The sequence below is a fragment of the Leucoraja erinacea genome, chromosome 27, assembly GCF_028641065.1.
Source record: "Leucoraja erinacea ecotype New England chromosome 27, Leri_hhj_1, whole genome shotgun sequence".
In the NCBI taxonomy this organism is placed as follows: domain Eukaryota; kingdom Metazoa; phylum Chordata; class Chondrichthyes; order Rajiformes; family Rajidae; genus Leucoraja; species Leucoraja erinaceus.
In genome coordinates, this window is record NC_073403.1 from 10,752,650 (window position 1) to 10,771,184 (window position 18,535).

The following is an 18,535-nucleotide window of genomic DNA, read 5'->3' on the forward strand; positions in this document are numbered from 1 at the left end:
CGCCCGCTGAGTTGCTCCAGCATGTAGGGATGGTTTATGAGCAGGAAGGTAAGTGATGGCCTTGGCACCATGTTCGGCACAGACATTGTGGGCTGAAGGGCCTGTTCCTGTGCTGTACTGTTCTATGTTCTAACACTTTTCCTGGACCCCATCTAAACGAATTTCATTGTGTAATGTTTTTAATTGCATATTTGACAATAAATATCCATTGAGATCTTCTCTTCGCACTTTGGCACAATGGATGAGTATAAGTCTTTCTTTTCTTTCACATACATCATCAAACTCCATTTCATTAAATTCCATTTGGAATATTTTGGAGGACCAAGAAAATCATACCTGAGCAAGGAGGTTTGGGGGAGGGCGGGCAAGTAAGCCAAGCCCAGCCCACCCCCATCTCATCTCCAGTCTGCTCCAGCCGGCTGCATGGAGCCTCTGCCAAAAAGTCCCGCACCCGCCCAACCAAAGATCTGCTATAGGATCTTTGCGCCCAACCAAGAAGGAGGGAGAGCGAGCGAGCGAGCGCGCGCGCACAGACCCGTCCGCCCGCCCAACCGCCCAACTGCCAGGACCGAGAGCGCGCGCCTGCGTAAGCCCTGCCAGCGGCGTTCGCTCACTCGCTCGCGCACGCACGCGCGCGGGCGTGACGTGCTGACAGTCTCGCTCAGGTGAGGTGCGGCTTCGGAGAGTTCGCGTGAGGAAAGAGTCGAAGTCAGGATAGAGGAAAGCTGAAGGAAAACTGTCGGGGACAAGAGCCTTTCTCTCCCACCCCCCCACCACCCAAAACTGCGGACGCTGCAATCGTTTATTATTTTAGATCGTTCGGAGCGAGGGGGGAAAAGTGCGTGGAGTTAAGGGAAACCTGTGAGCGGTAAGCCGAAGGAGCTGAAGTCCAGGATAACAAAGTCTCCTTCACTCTTTCCCCGTTCGGCAACGCTGCCGACAGACAAGGGGAACCATGGCGGAGCAGGAAAGCCTGGAGTTCGGCAAAGCAGACTTTGTCCTGATGGACACAATCAACATGTCAGAGTTCATGGCAAACTTAAAATTGAGGTAAGAGACAGACCGAGGAGCTGTGGGAACCGAGGGAAGCCTGGCGTGTGCGACAGCGTTGAACGGAAGCGAATGAGAGAATTTTAACTAATGATAAGAGATGCAAGGGTGTTTTTGTTTATGTTTCAAACACGCACCCATAATCAATGGATGGGGATGGGCGGAGGACCTGCATGAAGAAATTAGAACAGATTTACATGTAGGCGAAATGAAACTTAATACACTACAGGTAATTTATATTGTATTGGTGATTTATTTGTAATGAAGATATCATCAAATAAAATTCACCGTTTGTGATTTCATTCCGAGACAAGGTTGTTTTACATTCCACAAAGATGTAATTGACATATGATCAACACAAATCCACTACAACCGATTACACCCTTAAGTTTAATATGGAGAATCAAAATACATTGTCATAATTGGTTACTCGAGGGGCTGTCCTTCAATCTTTTCTCAAGCATTGAAAAAAAATAATACCTTGGCATAAAGTACATGTTCTGTGTTCAGAAGGCTCTTCTGTGATATCTGACCACCCTCAACCCACTCCATGTTGATTACTTTTTGATGAATTACAAATTCTTCTTGATTCCAAGGTTTTAACAATGTTGAAAGAGTGAGGGAAGCAGATTTATATATATATATATTCAGAACCATTTGAAGTTCGACTAACCAATGACTATTTCAAAGATCCAGGGCAGGCTTATTGGATTGAATAGCAACTTGGGTAATTCTGTATGATTTTATGATGTTCTTGGACTTTGGAGTACAAGGTTATTTCATATTAAGTCAAAATGCTTAAATAATGGGATGGGGGAGGGGGGGGGGGGGGGTAATTCAGAATGTGTTGGGAGGTTGTAACATAATTGATGAGATATTGATTAATATTTGATATTTTCTATGTCGGGCACTTTTTCCCTTTCATCCTCTCATTGTTGCAAATGTTTGATCATGTTCATTCTGGTAGCCACATGTTGCTGCGGGGTTTTGTGTTGAGTAGTTTAGAGAGAATATTTTTCTGCATATGGTATATTATACATCAGCCAAGTATTTGTTATTCACTTGTATTGAAAATGCATTTTTTGGAAAATGCCCTAACTAAATGGTAGAATGTCACGTTTGTAGCTAAGTGATGGATAAAATTGCTGAAAGTTATATTTACTCTCAATTTATCCACAAAAATCTGCTGCACAAGCAGTGGGACTGGGTGGACTCTGAGATTGAAAGACTGATCATAAGCCGCAGGATCAGCTGGGACTCTGAATGTGTGGACTTGGCAGGATCAATAATTCAATTATAGATATTTGTCACGTACTTGGGTACAGTAAAATTCTTTGTTTTTGCATACAATCCAGTAAGATCATACAGCAGACTTGACCTAGGTAGTACTCAAAGAGTCACCACATTTCTTGTGCCAACAAAGTTTCAAAAGTTTTAAGTACAGTCTTATCTTGCAGTGGTGAACCAGGCCTGCCACCACAGGTGGCCCGCTGGGTTCATCTTTGTTCTCCGTGGCACTCCGCAGGGTCTCTCTTTGTTCTAGGCAGATCCCCACCGGGTCCCACTTTGCTCTCACTGCCCCTTCCACTGGACTGCTCTCAGCAGCCCCCTGCCGGGTTCCTCTTTGTCCTTGGTGGCCTGTCCGCCATTTGACTCAGTGGTGCATCCCAGGAATCTTCTGCTGCCTCGCGTCACATCCCAGGAGATGATCTGACTCATTAATTATGATTAATCTGGCCTATTACAGTAGCAATCTGATGTTCGAAAATTGCATATCCGAACACATTACTCCTGCAAGTAGTCATTTTGGCATTAGCTGTATGATATTCTGAATAGCTTTTTTTGAGAAGTTATGGAATATTCTCTAATTTGGTTTAAAAACATTTACACACTGACAAATAAGGGTTATGCAGTTAAACCTATTTTCTTACCTTAACAGCAAACCATTAGCACATTGTAACCAAGACGTCATGTTCAGACGTGGAAAACACTTTTACTTTCAATACACAAATCTGGATTGAAGCCAAAGTAAATTAGCAGTGTGGAGTTGACTTCATCGTCTCCAATTTATGTTCTAAATTTCAATGGTGAGATTGAGTAAGGCCAACAAGCTGCTCACCACAGGTCCTCCTCGGGTCATGAATGCCCTACTTATCAACAACGTGTTCATCTGGATAATCATTTGGGAGACTGACAGGGTGGATTTGCTGGCCATAACGGGCCCCTTACGTCAGCTGGAAACTCTGTTTGTGGCTGTATTTCCAACATTCTAGCTATCAAATCAAATCCGATAATGCTCTATATCATACAAGCCCAACTCAAGTACAGTTCACAAGTTATAGGAGTAGAATTCGGCCATTCAGCCCATTGAGTGCACTCCGCCATTCAATCATGGCTGATCTTTGCCTCCTAATCCCATTTTCCTGCCTTCTCCCCTTAACCCTTGACACCCGTTCTAATCAAGAATTTGTATATCACTGCCTTAAAATTTTCCACCGACTTGGCCTCCACAGTGCTCTGTGGCAATGAGTTCCACACATTCACTACCCTCTGACTAAAGAAGTTCCTTCTCACTTCCTTTCGAAAAGAGCGCTCCTTAATTCTGAGGCTATGACCTCTGTCCTAGATTCTCCTACCAGTGGAAACATTCTTTCAACATCCACTGTATCTGATAGGTAGAGCCAAGGGAAAGAACAGAATATAGTTCTCAGGTGTAGCACACCAATTTCAGAAAACAAAGTCCAATGTCCGCATTGGAGTAGAGGTGAATCAGGCAGTACAGGTACCCAGTTTATGAAAGGATCATTCAGAGGAGAGGAGAATTTGTTGTGCACTTTCCAGCTTTTATATTTTCTGCCCGATTGAAGTGTAGAAGAAGTGGTGCAACAAGTCTTTGATTATATTGGCTGCTTTTCTGCGTGGTGTGGATGGAGATGGGTTATGAATAGCTGAAAGGAACAGAATCCTGACTAAACCTGTGCACTAGTTGGAAGTTAGGCACATGATGTACAGTAGAGAACACCAACCAGCGAAACATCTTGATCATGTCATTAGCATTTTGTTTTCGGACAAGGTAGAACAAAATGTAATTATTTGCCTTTATTTTGTAAAAACATATACAATAATGAATTATTTAAGAAAATTTAGATTGGGCATGTGCATTTGATTAGCAGAGAAGTTTAGTGGGGAAAACATTTCAGCTATGCTTAATTCCATTGCTTAATCACATTCCCACGATCTCTTCTTGGAAAATAAGCCTTTTTCCTCACAACTAACATGCTCCATCCCATGTAATGTTCTGCTGAAACTCCCTTGCGACTGACCGAAATTGGAGAATTACTGAAGAAGGGTTTCGGACCGAAACGTTGCCTATTTCCTTCGCTCCATAGATGCTGCTGCACCCGCTGAGTTTCTCCAGGTTTTTTGTGTACCTTGGAGAATTACCTTCCTGCTTTTGTTTTTGTGCCTTATTTTTAAAACGGCCAGTATCCTATATACCTTAACCAAATTCTCTACCTACACTTCCATTTTCACGATCATTGGACTTGTATTGCGGGATTTCTCTCTTCCTCAATGTTCTCGAAGACCTTTTCACTCACGGTATACATTGTAACTTCGTTACTGCTTTCAAAATGCATCACCTTACGTTTATCTCTATTATACTTCATCAATCTTCATTTCACCAACGTTGCTTTCCACACTATCAACAACTCCACCAATCTTTATATCAGCTGCCCCTTACAACCAGATTTGAGGTCTGATTATCTTAAGTTCATTTGGGAAGAATGTCTTTCCTTCATTGTACTTTCCACCATCCTCAACTTTTGATATCTGTCCAATGCTAATAGAAATTAATGTCTGCAGACCTGAAGTTGCAGAAAACCTGTAAGAGAAACTTTAATGGAAAAAAAATGTTAGAACTTGCTTTGCCTTTGAATTGTATATTTTAATTTGGGCTGCTTGCTATTTTGAATCTCTAAACCGTACAAACTTTTGAAAAGTCTACACTATCGGAACATTTCGTCAACATTATTGGTTTGTTTAGATTTGCCTCCAGGAAGTTTGCAGTCATTGATTCTAATCCCCTGTGTAAATTTAGTAGACTGTTGTTTAAACTTGAGTAATGTGGCATGGAGTTATGATTTGTCATTGACGATAAACTTCAAATCTTTAGTCGAATTTATAATTTTCAAAAGTACTTTGAGGTACAGCTGCAATAACAATCTTGAATTCAAGATGGCATAGGAGGAAGGTGACATTTTGCATGCAGTATGCGGCAGATTTTTTTTTTTGTGTGTGGTGTAACTGTCAGAGATGTTTTGGTCAACAGTTTCTTTAAATATCATTTTATGCTGCTTTTTGTAAAGTCCAAAGATATTTCGAGTTATTTACAGGACCAGAATTAACTTAATGGCAGTATCTTCACCTGGGTTAGATCATTGTGGATTTAAATCCCTTCCAGAAAGATAAAACTAACACTAACGTGCAGTTCTGAGGGAAAGCAATGTAGTTAGAGATGCAGTTTTGTAGAATGAACATTCAATCAAGATTTAAACTGGTATCTGGCTAATATTTATTCCTCAATAAACATCACAATAACAGATTATTTGGTCATTACATTGCTGTTCATGGAACCTTCCAAATTGCCTACCACTTCTTAAATTGTTGCTTCTATTTTGAAAATATTTTTGCTCTAAAACACATGTGAGTATTCTAGTAAATATAATGACGAGCCTGAGGAATAGAGGATTCCTTTTCTTTGATCTCACATCTACCAAAATGTTGTTGATTAAATATTTGAGGTGAATGGCCACACAGACTCTTTGGGAAGAGTTAATCTTGAAAATATTTATGGATAATAAAATTGAATAGCTTCACTAATTTATAAATATGCCAACCTTGTTTAAAGTTGCAGACTTAATATGGTACAGCTGCTGTTTTAGTTATACATATCAATGTTTATTTTGCTCAGATGACCAGGTAATTCTTTAACTTTGTTTGAGAGTTAAATCTTGATTAGGGTACCTGCATAACAGTCATGTTTCTCTGAATAGATCCTCAATTTAACATCTTACCAGAAAGATGTGCTGCAGTGATCGTCAATTTAGGACTTTTCATGTTTTTAAAAGGTTACTCATCACTCTGCCATTTAAATGTGTTGTTTCAAGTATAATTTGGGCAAAAAGTGATATTTGTAAATTGACAGTGCAACACACCTCAGTGTTGTATTGATCTCAATCTGTGTTGGCTAGGATCTCTAGAATGTAGTCTGAACCCTCAGCACTCTGTTATCCTCAAATCTAGCAATGTAATATTATGTGCTGGATAGATTTGAAGTTACCATTCATTTAAATGGGACTCGTGTCTTAAAATTTGGAGGAACATTTGTTTTAATTTTTAATTTTTAGAATTTGAATTATTTACAGCAAACTTATTTAAAATATATTTTTGAATATCTCAGATCTTTAAAATTATAAAGTAGTCGCAAAAATTTGGACAAACAGCAAAGTTCTATCTTCCCTGTCCAGCTGTGCCTCTGTCAAGACTGTCTGAATATTTTGGTTAGAGGCCACACATGTCATCAGAGGGTGTTTCACTGGGGAAACCTTGCTGGGTGGCTGCCATATCAGGTGGGATTATTCAGTTTGCCCAGCTTGGGTAAATACAGTCAGGATCCACAGGTGATAAGTTTGGGTATTTTGGTTCATCCTTGTGTTTTACTTAAGATAGACACAAAATACTGAAGTATCTCAGCAGTTCAGGCAGCATCTCTGGATAGAAGGAATGAATGGGTGATGTGTTGGGTCGAAACCCTTCTTCAGACAGTCAGGAGAGATGGAGACAGATATGTTAGGGCGTGTGAAACGAGACACCAAAAGATAAAAAGATCACGGAAAATGTAGATGTACTTATTTTTACATGGAGTACAATATTGCAGGCAAGATTAATTGTTTCCCAATGGTAATTGGACTGGAGGAGATGGTGTGAGGGCCTTGAACTGCCACAAACCTTGTGATGAAGGTATTCTTGTGAAGATATTAGCTTGGGTGTTTTGTGACTTCTATTTTGTGACATATTTCATATATTTCCAGATCACAATAATTCATGCCTTGGAGCAGATTTTGCAAGTGGATCTATCTTATACACATGCTGCCTTTGTTTTTCCATGTGGCGGTCATGAACTTGGTGATGATGACAATACACTTATATGATAAGGAGACCAAGTTAAACATTCTTTTGTGTTGTATTTCGTTGAACGTGAGCACTAACCTGGCTGTTCTACGGGTCGTGTTGTATGGAGAAGGTAGAAGGTACAGGAGCCTGAAGACTGCAACGACCAGGTTCAGGAATAGCTACTTCCCCATAGCCATCAGGCTATTAAACCTGGCTCGGACAAAACTCTGATCATTAATAACCCATTATCTGTTATTTGCACTTTATCAGTTTATTTATTTATGTATCTATATATTTATATAATGATATATGGACACACTGATCTGTTTTGTAGTAAATGCCTACTATGTTCTGTATGCTGAAGCAAAGCAAGAATTTCATTGGCCTATCAGGGACATATGACAATAGAAACATAGAAATTAGGTGCAGGAGTAGGCCATTCGGCCCTTCGAGCCTGCACCGCCATTCAATATGATCATGGCTGATCATCCAACTCAGTATCCCGTACCTGCCTTCTCCCCATACCCCCTAATCCCCTTAGCCACAAGGGCCACATCTAACTCCCTCTTAAATATAGCCAATGACCTGGCCTCACCTACCCTCTGTGGCAGAGAGTTCCAGAGATCCACCACTCTCTGTGTGAAAAAAGTTCTTCTCATCTCGGTTTTAAAGGATTTCCCCCTTATCCTTAAGCTGTGACCCCTCGTCCTGGACTTCCCTAACATCGGGAACAATCTTCCTGCATCTAGCCTGTCCAACCCCTTAAGAATTTTGTAAGTTTCTATAAGATCCCCTCTCAATCTCCTAAATTCTAGAGAGTATAAACCAAGTCTATCCAGTCTTTCTTCATAAGACAGTCCTGACATCCCAGAAATCAGTCTGGTGAACCGTCTCTGCACTCCCTCTATGGCAATAATGTCCTTCCACAATAAACTCACTTGAACTTGAGATGGACCGCTGCTTCACTTGAGAAGTGGCAAATGGAATTACAGATTAATTCCTCATTTTTGATTTTGTTTTTTTAAAACGTTTTTTTAGTTTTAGAGATATTGTGAGGAAAGTGGCCCTTCGTCCATGCTGACCAGCAATCCCTGCACACGAACAACTATCCCACACATGCCAGGGACAATTTACAATTTAACCAAGCCAATTAGCTTACAAACCTGTACGTCTTTGGAGCGTGTGAGGACACCGGAGCACCTAGAGAAAACCCACACAGGTCATGGGGAGAACTTACAAACTCTACAAAGAGACGACACCCTTGGTCAGGATCAAACCCAGGTCCCTGGTGCTCCAAGGCATCAACTCTACAGCTGCATTACTGTGCCACCCCATTTGTTGAGGGAAGGCCAGTGCAAAGGCTGAAGATATTGGAGAGGTAATATTATTGAAAGATTTAATTTTAAAAGGGCTTGGCAAGGTAGATTGTCATAGTCATACAGCATGGAAACTGGCCCTTCAGCCCAACCTTCCATGCCGACCAAGAAGGGCCATCGAAGCTGAAAAGATATTTCTCCTTTTGATAGCCCAAGACCAGAGGGTGCCCTTTCAAAATCAGCGGCATCCATTTTTGATGGGGTTAAAAATAAATTTCTTCTGTGTTATGAGGCATTGGACCTTTTATCATACACAGCTCTGAAAGCTGATTAATTGAAGAAGAGCGTAGATAAACATATTTTGAGTATATAAGGGAGTTATGGGCTGGTGATAGAGAAGGAACTGAGGCCAAGATCAGATTAGTTATCTTGCAGAATGTTAGAGCAGTCTTGAGGGACGATATGCTGTCTAAGCCTAGAACACGGCTCAGTTACTGCTTTAGCAATGGGCTGGGCTAATCTATTGGATAGTAAACCCTGTAAACTATTTTCTTGTGCAAAATATGTCTCGAGTGTTTTCTTCTTGATTCTCATTGCCTTCAATTATATGAAGGTTCCAGAATGCTACAATTGATATCAAAGGAATATCTTTGTCATTAGTACGTCTGTGTTTATATTTAGATCAAACTTTAATGTGATACTAGACTAAATGGGACCCATTGGGTCCCAGTCACACGGGAGGCCTGGTCCCCCAAAGCAACCCATTTCCCAACGCAATATTCCACCACTCACCCGTTTCCCTCAACGCAACCCATTCCCCCAACACAATATTCCACCACACACACATAGCCCCTAATTGCTCAGACGCGGCTCATTTCCCCTCATCCCCCAGCACTCCCTCCCCTTCTCTTCATCCTCCCTCTTCTTTCCCCTCTCCTCCCCTCCCCAATCCCTCCCTCACCTCATTTTCCTTTCCCCTACCCTCAGTCACTCCCTCCCACAATTCATCTCCCCTCCCTACCCCCCCCTTCCTATCCCTCTACCCCCCACCTCCTCATTTCCCCCTATCCCCCCAACTCCTCCTCCACTATCCCCCCCCCCTCCCTCTATTCCCCCTCCACTCCCTCCTCGCCTCCCCCACTTTCCCCCCTCTCCTTTCCTATCCCCTCCTCTCCCTCAATCCCGCACTCTCCCTCCTCACCTCCCCAGGATCTCGAATTGCAGCAGTCGGCTTTGGAGATGGACTCCATACCTTGTAATCGGAGTCCTCCTCGGAGTCGGCCTGGCTCTGCCCACTCCGCTCCTTCAGCTTTATTTTCCCCGTCAGTGAGTGACAGAGGACATGGCCAATCAGTGCGGCGATGTTTGCGCTGGAAGGGGGCATTGCCGGTCCTGCCTGGGCGTCGCCGTCCTGGGTGACTGACAGGAGAGGAGACCAATCTGCGCTTGCTGAGTAAGGTGGCGGAAAATCGTAGTGCCATCGTGTACCGTTTTTGCGCAAATAGAAAAACCACGCAAACCGGAAGAGCACAAGATCAGAGTTTTAGTAATGTATATATATGGAGTGAAGTGATATGGCTGGAAACTGTATTTAACAGATTAGTGCTCAGTTGGTGTTGCTTAATGGATATGTTGTAGACACTTTCCATCACTGCTGCTGAATATGTGAAGACTGGTAATTGAGAATGTTGAATCTGTCGTGTAATTTGTGGTGGAACTCAGTAGGCCGAGCAGCACCTGTGGGAGTAAAGGATTGGTCAATATTTTGGGTCAAATTCCTGCATCAGAAATAGTAATGGGGAAGGAAGATAGCTAGAATAAAGAGGAAAGGGGGAACAGTGAGGTTATTGGTAGACTAAGGGATGAAGGGTAGATGAAGCTAGAGAGGGAGTGGTAGGGATGTAGTTGGGAGAGAGAGGCAGGTGGATGATAGATGGAGGCAGACAAAAGTAAAAAAGATAAAATTGAGCTAGGGGAGGGTGGTAGTGGAGACAGCTGATAAGCAGGAACACAAAGGCTACCAGTGTTAGAATCTGGTAAGCAAGGGAGGTGATGTGGGGAACTATTTGGAAAGAGGTGAAGAGCAAATCAACCAGAACCAGATGGGGGAGGGTCAGGTGGCATGGCACATTTATTCACTGAAGCTTTGCCAATAAGAAGTCTTGATGACTGTCACGTTTAAAATCAAATAACGAATGCTCCTGCTAGAAATAAAACACTGAAAATCCGCATTTGAAATGATACAATATGGTGTTCCTGATTGATCCTGCTGGCGTGAAGCAGCCTTTTCCAATGTTCATGCGTTGTCCTTTGTTTTTAGTGCCTTTTTTTTGTCAACTTTCATCTCTAATTCAGAACAACATGGTTGTATATTTCTTTTGATCATTAGTGTTTGGGATTTCTTGAGATAAATTTGTATGGGGGAAGAAACTTTGAAAGCATGCCAAAGTACAACAATTTATGTCAGAAAAAGGAAATATTTAAAGACAATTGAAGTTGTTTGATCTTTAGATTTAAAAGATTATAATATGTTTGAGCATTGCTCTTGTGTTTGTGTTATCTGTTCCACACTCAACACGATTGCTCCTGCTTGTTTTGATCACTGTAACACTGTGTTTAGTTACAATATTGTATACTGGGATAAATAAACATTGAACCCTATCAAGAACACTGTCAGTAATTTTGAAGAACTTTCCAATTGGTAGGATTCTTAACCATAATTTATAGATCAGCTGCTTAATATTTCTTTGAAAAATCACTGGCCTGGAGAAAATTAATAAGAAAAGATTGAGGTAGTTAAGAAAATGATCCAGGTAAGTAAGTATTAATTTTTTTTAATTTAGAAAAAGTTCTATGAACAATTTACTAACTGCTTTAATGAGACCCGTTTTAATCCTCTCTCTGAAAGTTGATGCCAACTGCAGGAGCACAAATCCCTTTATTTAGAAATGTATTTATTTTTACATTAATCAGCCCCCCAAATTTCAGTGGTGAATTTAATTGTTAATGTGTACATTTATAATTTACATCAAATTGCCAAGAAAATTGAGAATTAGCTGCTGTTCTCATGATGCTCGTGGTCAAGCAGCACAATTGGTGAAGATTCATAATTGCTATGCCAATCCTTTACCACATTGCTGAATAATATTCACCATATTAACACCAACGATAAATTTTGTGCTTTTTGAAAGTGAAATCTAGGTTACGTTGTTCATTGGAATAAAAGTGTTGGAGGTAGCAAACCAGGGTACTTTTGTTACCCTGTATCTCCATCGGGCAAATGCGGAAAATATATACTTTGTGTTGCACTAGTTTGTATTGTTTAGCAATAAATTGAAAATTGCATCTCCTTGGGAAAGTTTTATAATGGAAACTGAGGCAGGTAGTTGATAAGTGAACAGGCCAACTTGTTTTCTAGAATTATAATTAAAAAAATCATCTTCTGCATATTATCATCAACTTTGGTGTCCAGGGTGTGTATTTGTTTAGACTGTATGCAATGTAATTCCTTTTTCCAAGACTTTTGATTTTGTGTGACGAAACCTTCCTTCTGAAGTTGCAAAAGAGATCTGAGCTTTCTTCAGTATTTGGTAACTGAAAAGGAGACTGAATTCTCAACATAATATTAGAGAACCTCCAATTTGCTTCCTCTATTTAGTTCTTCTTTGGTCGAGCTATTCAATACATTTGATCAAAAGAGAACATCTAAGTAATGATGGATGGATTCATTCTTGGTATTTTAATCTTTTGTTCTATACCTGTAAATTGTCTTGTAAGTAAATCTGTTGCTCAAATGTCCCGCCTTTTGGTATAGTAGTGAAAAACAGATAATTTCCATCCCAGAGCTTAAAGAAGAATTGGTGATTGTACTGTAAATGCCCTAACTATAAAATTCCAAACTTCTCAATTTGGAACCATTTGTTTTAGTTAGAAAAACTGCACTGGTTATTCACTATTTAAGGGAGAGGAGAGGGAGAAACTAAGGAATTATATACCAGTTGGCCCATTCTACTGGATGGACCAACAGAGCACCTTAAAATCAGACCTTGATATCAGTCATTTGGAGAAGTGTAGTGTAATCTAAGTCAATGTAATAATAGGAAAGGTAAATCAAATTTGCAAGAATTCTTTGAGGATGTAATGAACAGGGTTGATAGAGGAGTGTCTGGAAATGTATTATTTTGTAGATTTTTAAAAGGCATTTGCTAAGTTATCACAAAGCTGAGTGGCACAGTGGCACAATGGTAGAGTTGCTGCCTTACAGTGCCGGAGGCCCGGGTTTGATTCCAATTACAGGTGCTATCTGTACGGAGTTTGTATGTTCTCCCCGTGACCGCGTGGGTTTCCTCCAGGATCATCGGTCTCCTCCCACTCCAAAGATGTACAGGTTTGTAGGTTAATTGGCTTGGTATAAACATAAAATTGTCTTTAGTGTGCATAGGATAGTGTTAATGTGCTGATCGGTGCAAACTCGGTAGGTCGAAGGGCTTATTTCCACGCTGTCTATCTAAACCATAAAATAAATATGAGCTCATTGTTTTAGAAGTATTTTTTTTATTTTATTTTTTATTTTTTATTATTATTTATTTCGAACAGAATAAAAGAATAAAAAGCAAGTGTGAAACAGCATACAAAAACAAAACAAGAATATTTATAGTGTCATAAACAATATCTATAAATAAATGAAATCGTGTGTCCGAAAAGGAGCAGGAAGAAGCCAAAGCTTATTAATTCCCACCCCTTATTCAACTGCTTGTAATTATCTTTTACAAATGTAGCAGCTATATGTACACCATATGTACACCAGCAGCTATATGTACACCAAATTATTTACATTTATACACTAATCAAATATTTACAAAGCCATACAAAAAAGAAAAAAAGAAAAAGAAAAGAAAAAACCCTCATATACTATACATATACATATGAGAGCATGAAGTAATAATTGCTCATCACAGGCATTGGAGGCGTCGTTCCCAGGCTGGAATGATGTAACTTGTGGAGTTAGAGTTTGGGGATAGGGCCTGGTAACACCTGGAACAGGAATTGTTTGATGTACCCTACAAAGGGCAGGCATAGATGGGGCTCATATGAGTGCCCATGTATACGCCTTGGATTTGGAGAAAGTGGGAAAAGTCGAATGAGAAGTTGTTAAGAGTAAAGACAAGCTCTGCTAGGCAGAGGAATGTCTGAGGAAGGGTTTCGACCCGTAATGTCACCCATTCCTTCTATCCAGAGATGCTGCCTGTCGCGCTGAGTTACTCCAGCATTTTGGAGCTCCACCATATTTGCAGTTCTTTGTTTCAATGACATACAACAATAATGCTGTACTTAGTTATAATAGACACTCAGTAATAACAGACACCATTCTCCCCCTATGGTCCGTTATAACAAGGGTTTATTGTACCTTTAAGATACATGCTCCTTCAGAAAAATGCTACAGATACTATTAATCTGAAGTAAGGGGAAATAATAGTGTCAGATACTTTCTTGGTGAGTATTTCCAGCATGTTATTTCAGTCGACTTCACGTAATTTAGCTACAATCCCTTATCAATTCTTTGTCAAGACAAAAATGTTTTGCTTTCGTACCTTGAGATTTCAATCTCGGCGCCCAACCACCGGGACAATCATTTCAGCATCAAGATTCTTGTGCAAGTGAAATGGAAAGTGGTTGCGAATATCGCAGAGTTGCACAAACATTTGCTCTAAGGAATTTGGACAATATTGTTCAAAGTACCTATTTCTGTTCTGGAACAGTTCCTCTATACCGAAAATAGTGTGAAGAGTGGAATGTTATCATCGTGGAATGGCCATTACAGAATTCAGTGGTATCGTAGACTTGATAATACTGTTCATAAGCCTGAGTGGTTAGTTTGGTAACCTTATTGAAGGAATAAATTCTTCTCACTAGATTCCACAATTCCAGAATAGGTTAGATTAATCTGCCACACCAGGATGACTCTTGAATTGGAATAACCAAAAATGGGCACTATACCAAACCACAGAATAACTTTAGTTAAATTGATTTTTTCATGGTTTTGTCCATTAATTAAAATTAGTTCAGATGAAAGCAAAATACAGACAATCCCCACATTAGGGCCAGAGATTTTCATTCTGGGAAAATGGGCCATATTGTGGATTTCTATAACTCAGCAGGTCAGGAAGCATTTATAGAAACAGCCACCACTAATTGTTCAAGTCAATGACCTTTCCAAAATCCAATTCTATAAGGTGATGAACTGATCTTTGTTCCCCTGAAGAAATCTTCTGAAAAGCAAAAACGTAGTTGTCAAATTTATTGAAAGGAGATGCTATGTGATTTATAAGAAGGAATTATGTAGATATATTCCCTGCAATTTTTAGGAGAAGGAATGGGTTGCTTGCATGATATTTGTATGAATTGCTAAATTGTATAGAGGGAAATAATTCTACATGTAATGTGGTTTAAAAGGACATAATCAATAGTTCTTTATTGCCACATATGCACAGCACAGTGACTTTCTTTAGCACAACCCACAAATGCAGTCGCCACATTATGGTGCTGTTTACAAAGAAAAGGTCCAGTTCACATGATGGAAGTAATGCAGCGCCCCGATCCAGATAAGCTCAGGTAAGCCGCAGGCTGCTGCAGACCCATGACCCGACGTCACTTTCCTTGCCCAAAAAACCTTTGTGGCCTGGGAGTGCCTCCTGCAGCCAACCTTGAAGGCGCAGGAAGCATTAACCCAGTACAAATCCTACCGGCCCACTTATCATGTCCAACATTGCCAATGGAACCGTCCTCAACTCTCTGGTCTTCTGGGCTACTGAGATTCCCCCCATGGGCTGTGGCAGTGGCCACCAGTCTTCGTTCTTGGCCACCGGACCTGATCTTGTCTTGGCGGGCCGCCGGGTCCGTTCTTCCACGGCTCCATGGCACATCTTGGGAGCTTCCCTTCTGCATGTAGATCCTGTCCCATGGAATTAATTATGCATCTCTGCTGCATGTTGTTTTTACATATCTGTTAACATGGACATGAATCAACCTCAAAGATAGCTTCAGATCACTTATTTGAAATTCCATCCATGTTCTCCCTTATTCAGTCATCTATCCCAGCCAAGAAATGCACTGACTGGGCTTGAAATGAAAAAAACCCACAGCTATATTGAGCAACAACAACAAACTGCAATAGATCAGAGCAGCACCAAGAAATGTTTCTATACATTTGGCTTTGGTTTCCTGTATACCAAAAATAATGATCAGCGTCAAATAAAATTTGAATGTTACTTCAAAGATCATTTCTCAATTTTCTTAACTTTTCTCCTGAAAAAAACCCCTCTTAATTCAAGGTTCTACAGTCACGGGCGTTCTTCCATTACCTTACGGCTATTGTTGGCTGTGCATAAAAGGTGGTGTCAGCATGACATTTGACTTTGAAACAAACTGAAGGAAAACCAAATCCTGTCTAAATCTGGGCATAAAATAACTTGCTGCTGCCACTAGGTTACTATCAGGTACTGGAGTATTTAGCTCTGCAAGATCTTAAAATATTTACCATGCAACAACACTTCCAACTTACTTGAAGATACATTTAAGTTATATTTCACTATTTATTTCTGTAATTACAATGTTCCATGAATAGTGCTTACTGGTTGATTTACCACCAAAATTAGCCTATGGGTTCAAAACACAATTCTTTTAATTACGTACTTTACTTTAAACAATCAATTAAACTAATGAAATTCATTTAGATAATGCAAACAGAGCAGTGGAACTCCTGCATCAAAGTTAGAGAATTTATTACTCGGCTTTAAAACAAGAGGATGGTGGAAGCAGCCAAATCTGATCTACTGAAATATTTTAAGATAATTGGGTTTTTTTAAAGTAATCTTAAATTGGTGCCTCTTTCTCTTCCATCATTATTTGATCAATAACAATGTTTTATATTCCATTGTTTCAGCCAAATTGATTTTAAGTTAAAAAAAATTGAGGCTTTGTCTTAATTTTTAGTTCTATGGCAATCATTTTATTTGAAATAAAATACCATCTTCATTTTCCTCAGAATACTCAAGTCAGTGACATTGCTTTCCTTTCCAGAAGACAAGAATTTCACTTCACACACCCATATACTATACAGGAAACTCAGTGAAAAGAGGACCACAGGAACGGATTTATATTATATCCAAAGACAGTCTAGCCAAGTATTCTGATGATAAATGTTAAAAGGAAATCATTCAGACATGCAAATTAGGTACTTTTGGTGGAAGTTACTCATGGAACAAAATCTAATACAAATGTTATTGATTTCCAAAATATAAAACATCGATATACTTGCCCGATGGGATACGCTTGCAACATGTCATGGGAGTTTAACATTCATTAACCATAAAAATGAGATTCAGAAATAGGTGAGCAAATCTAATTAGATTACGTCTGTAGAGGAATGGGGTTACTATCGTCTGTGCTACACAGACCAGGTAATGCAGCCAAATTATTTTACCTTGAAAAAACCTTATCTTAAAAGTAACTTCCTCTTTCAATTCTTCAATATTAGTATTGGCGCTATTTAATGCACTTGTTTAATACAACTCATAATATAACTTAAAAATGTCTTTAGTCTTGCTGTCAATTTCCATTGCATACATTTTCACGAGGTGGGTGGGGTCCATCTCTTTAGTTTAGTTCAGAGATCGAGCATGGAAACAGGCCCTTCGGACAAACAGAGATCACCTGTACACCAGTTCTATTCACACTTAGAACAATTTTCAGAAGCCAATTAACCTACAAACATGTACATTTACAGAAGGTGGGAACTCAGTGGATCAGGCAGCATCACTGGAGAACATGAATGGGTGACGTTGGAACCCTTCTTCATACTGATTTGGTCTACTGAATTAATCTAACACTTTGTGTCGTTCCACCTTAAAACTAAGCGCTGATGCCATTGGTCTGCACCAGCGAACCTTTCTTCTGCCACTGCGCGATCCGGTGTTATTGTGGCTCACATTGTAGCCCCTGGCCGGCAGTGCTTGCTTCAGGCCGCTGCCAACGAAAGGACGCGCTCAGTCACCGTGGAGCTCCTTCTCCCCTCACCTTCTCGAAGACATGCAGACAATAAGTTAATTGGCCTTGGTGGTAATAAAGTGTTTGGGGTGAAATTGATTAGCATGTGAAAGGAAATGCATCACAAAGGAATGTGGGGAAAAGAGATTGATCTGAGAGCCAGTATAGACTTGGTAAACAAATAGCCGTCTCCTGTGTTACATGAGAATATCTGAGAAATATAGCATATGTGGTTTATGTGTTTATTAAAAAAACTTTTGATAATTTTTTAACTTTTGAATGGTAGTATGTTTGAAGGCATGGTTGACAGACAGATAAAACAGATAAATAAGCTGGGGATGGCAGACTGTACTTTTTGCTGCCACGGTGATCAGTGCTTGGGTCTCAACTATTCAAGTTATCAATCAATAATTTAGATGATAAAACAAATTACAATATTTTGAAGATTGCTGACAACATTAAATGGGATTATAAATTGTGAGTGGGATGCAAAGTCCAAAATGACTACTTGAGGGCATTTTTCCTCCAAATCTGATTATTTAAAAAAAATTTAGTCCCTCAATACCATGCTGTTTTCTTTATTTTGATGGCTGAATACATTTATTTGGGGAAGGAGGTAAAGGAGGCAATCAAATAGAGCACTGTGGAGGAGGAAATATTTGACGGATGGCATGCCATTTCAGCATACCATGCTTTTCAGATGTTTGCTTATTACTTCCTTGGCAGTCTGTAAATTAAAATTTCATTTTTCTGTTTAACAAAGTTTTGAGGGACAACTCTTTATTTAGAAAAATAATCTGATTTAGGCTGGTGATTTACCATAAATTATTCATTACCTTGCCTTCATTTTCTTCGGCTTCCAGTAAAAATTTGCCATCACAATTCTTCATGTCACTCACTTATGTGTGCAGTTTCATATTTGCATCACCCGATGGACGTTTATACACTCT

The 18,535-nt window shown here is 39.9% G+C and overlaps 1 protein-coding gene across 3 annotated transcripts in view; it reads left to right on the forward strand.

Moving 5' to 3' along the window:
* Positions 1–626: 626 nt before the first annotated feature.
* Positions 627–18,535, forward strand: part of myo1d (myosin 1D) — a 262,798-nt gene continuing 244,889 nt past the window's right edge. For all 3 annotated transcript variants that reach the window (XM_055657021.1, XM_055657023.1, XM_055657022.1), the window contains exon 1: positions 627–1,050. In XM_055657021.1, the coding sequence (XP_055512996.1) occupies positions 956–1,050 (95 nt within the window). In that variant the 5' untranslated portion in view covers positions 627–955. The remainder of the gene's footprint in view (positions 1,051–18,535) is intronic.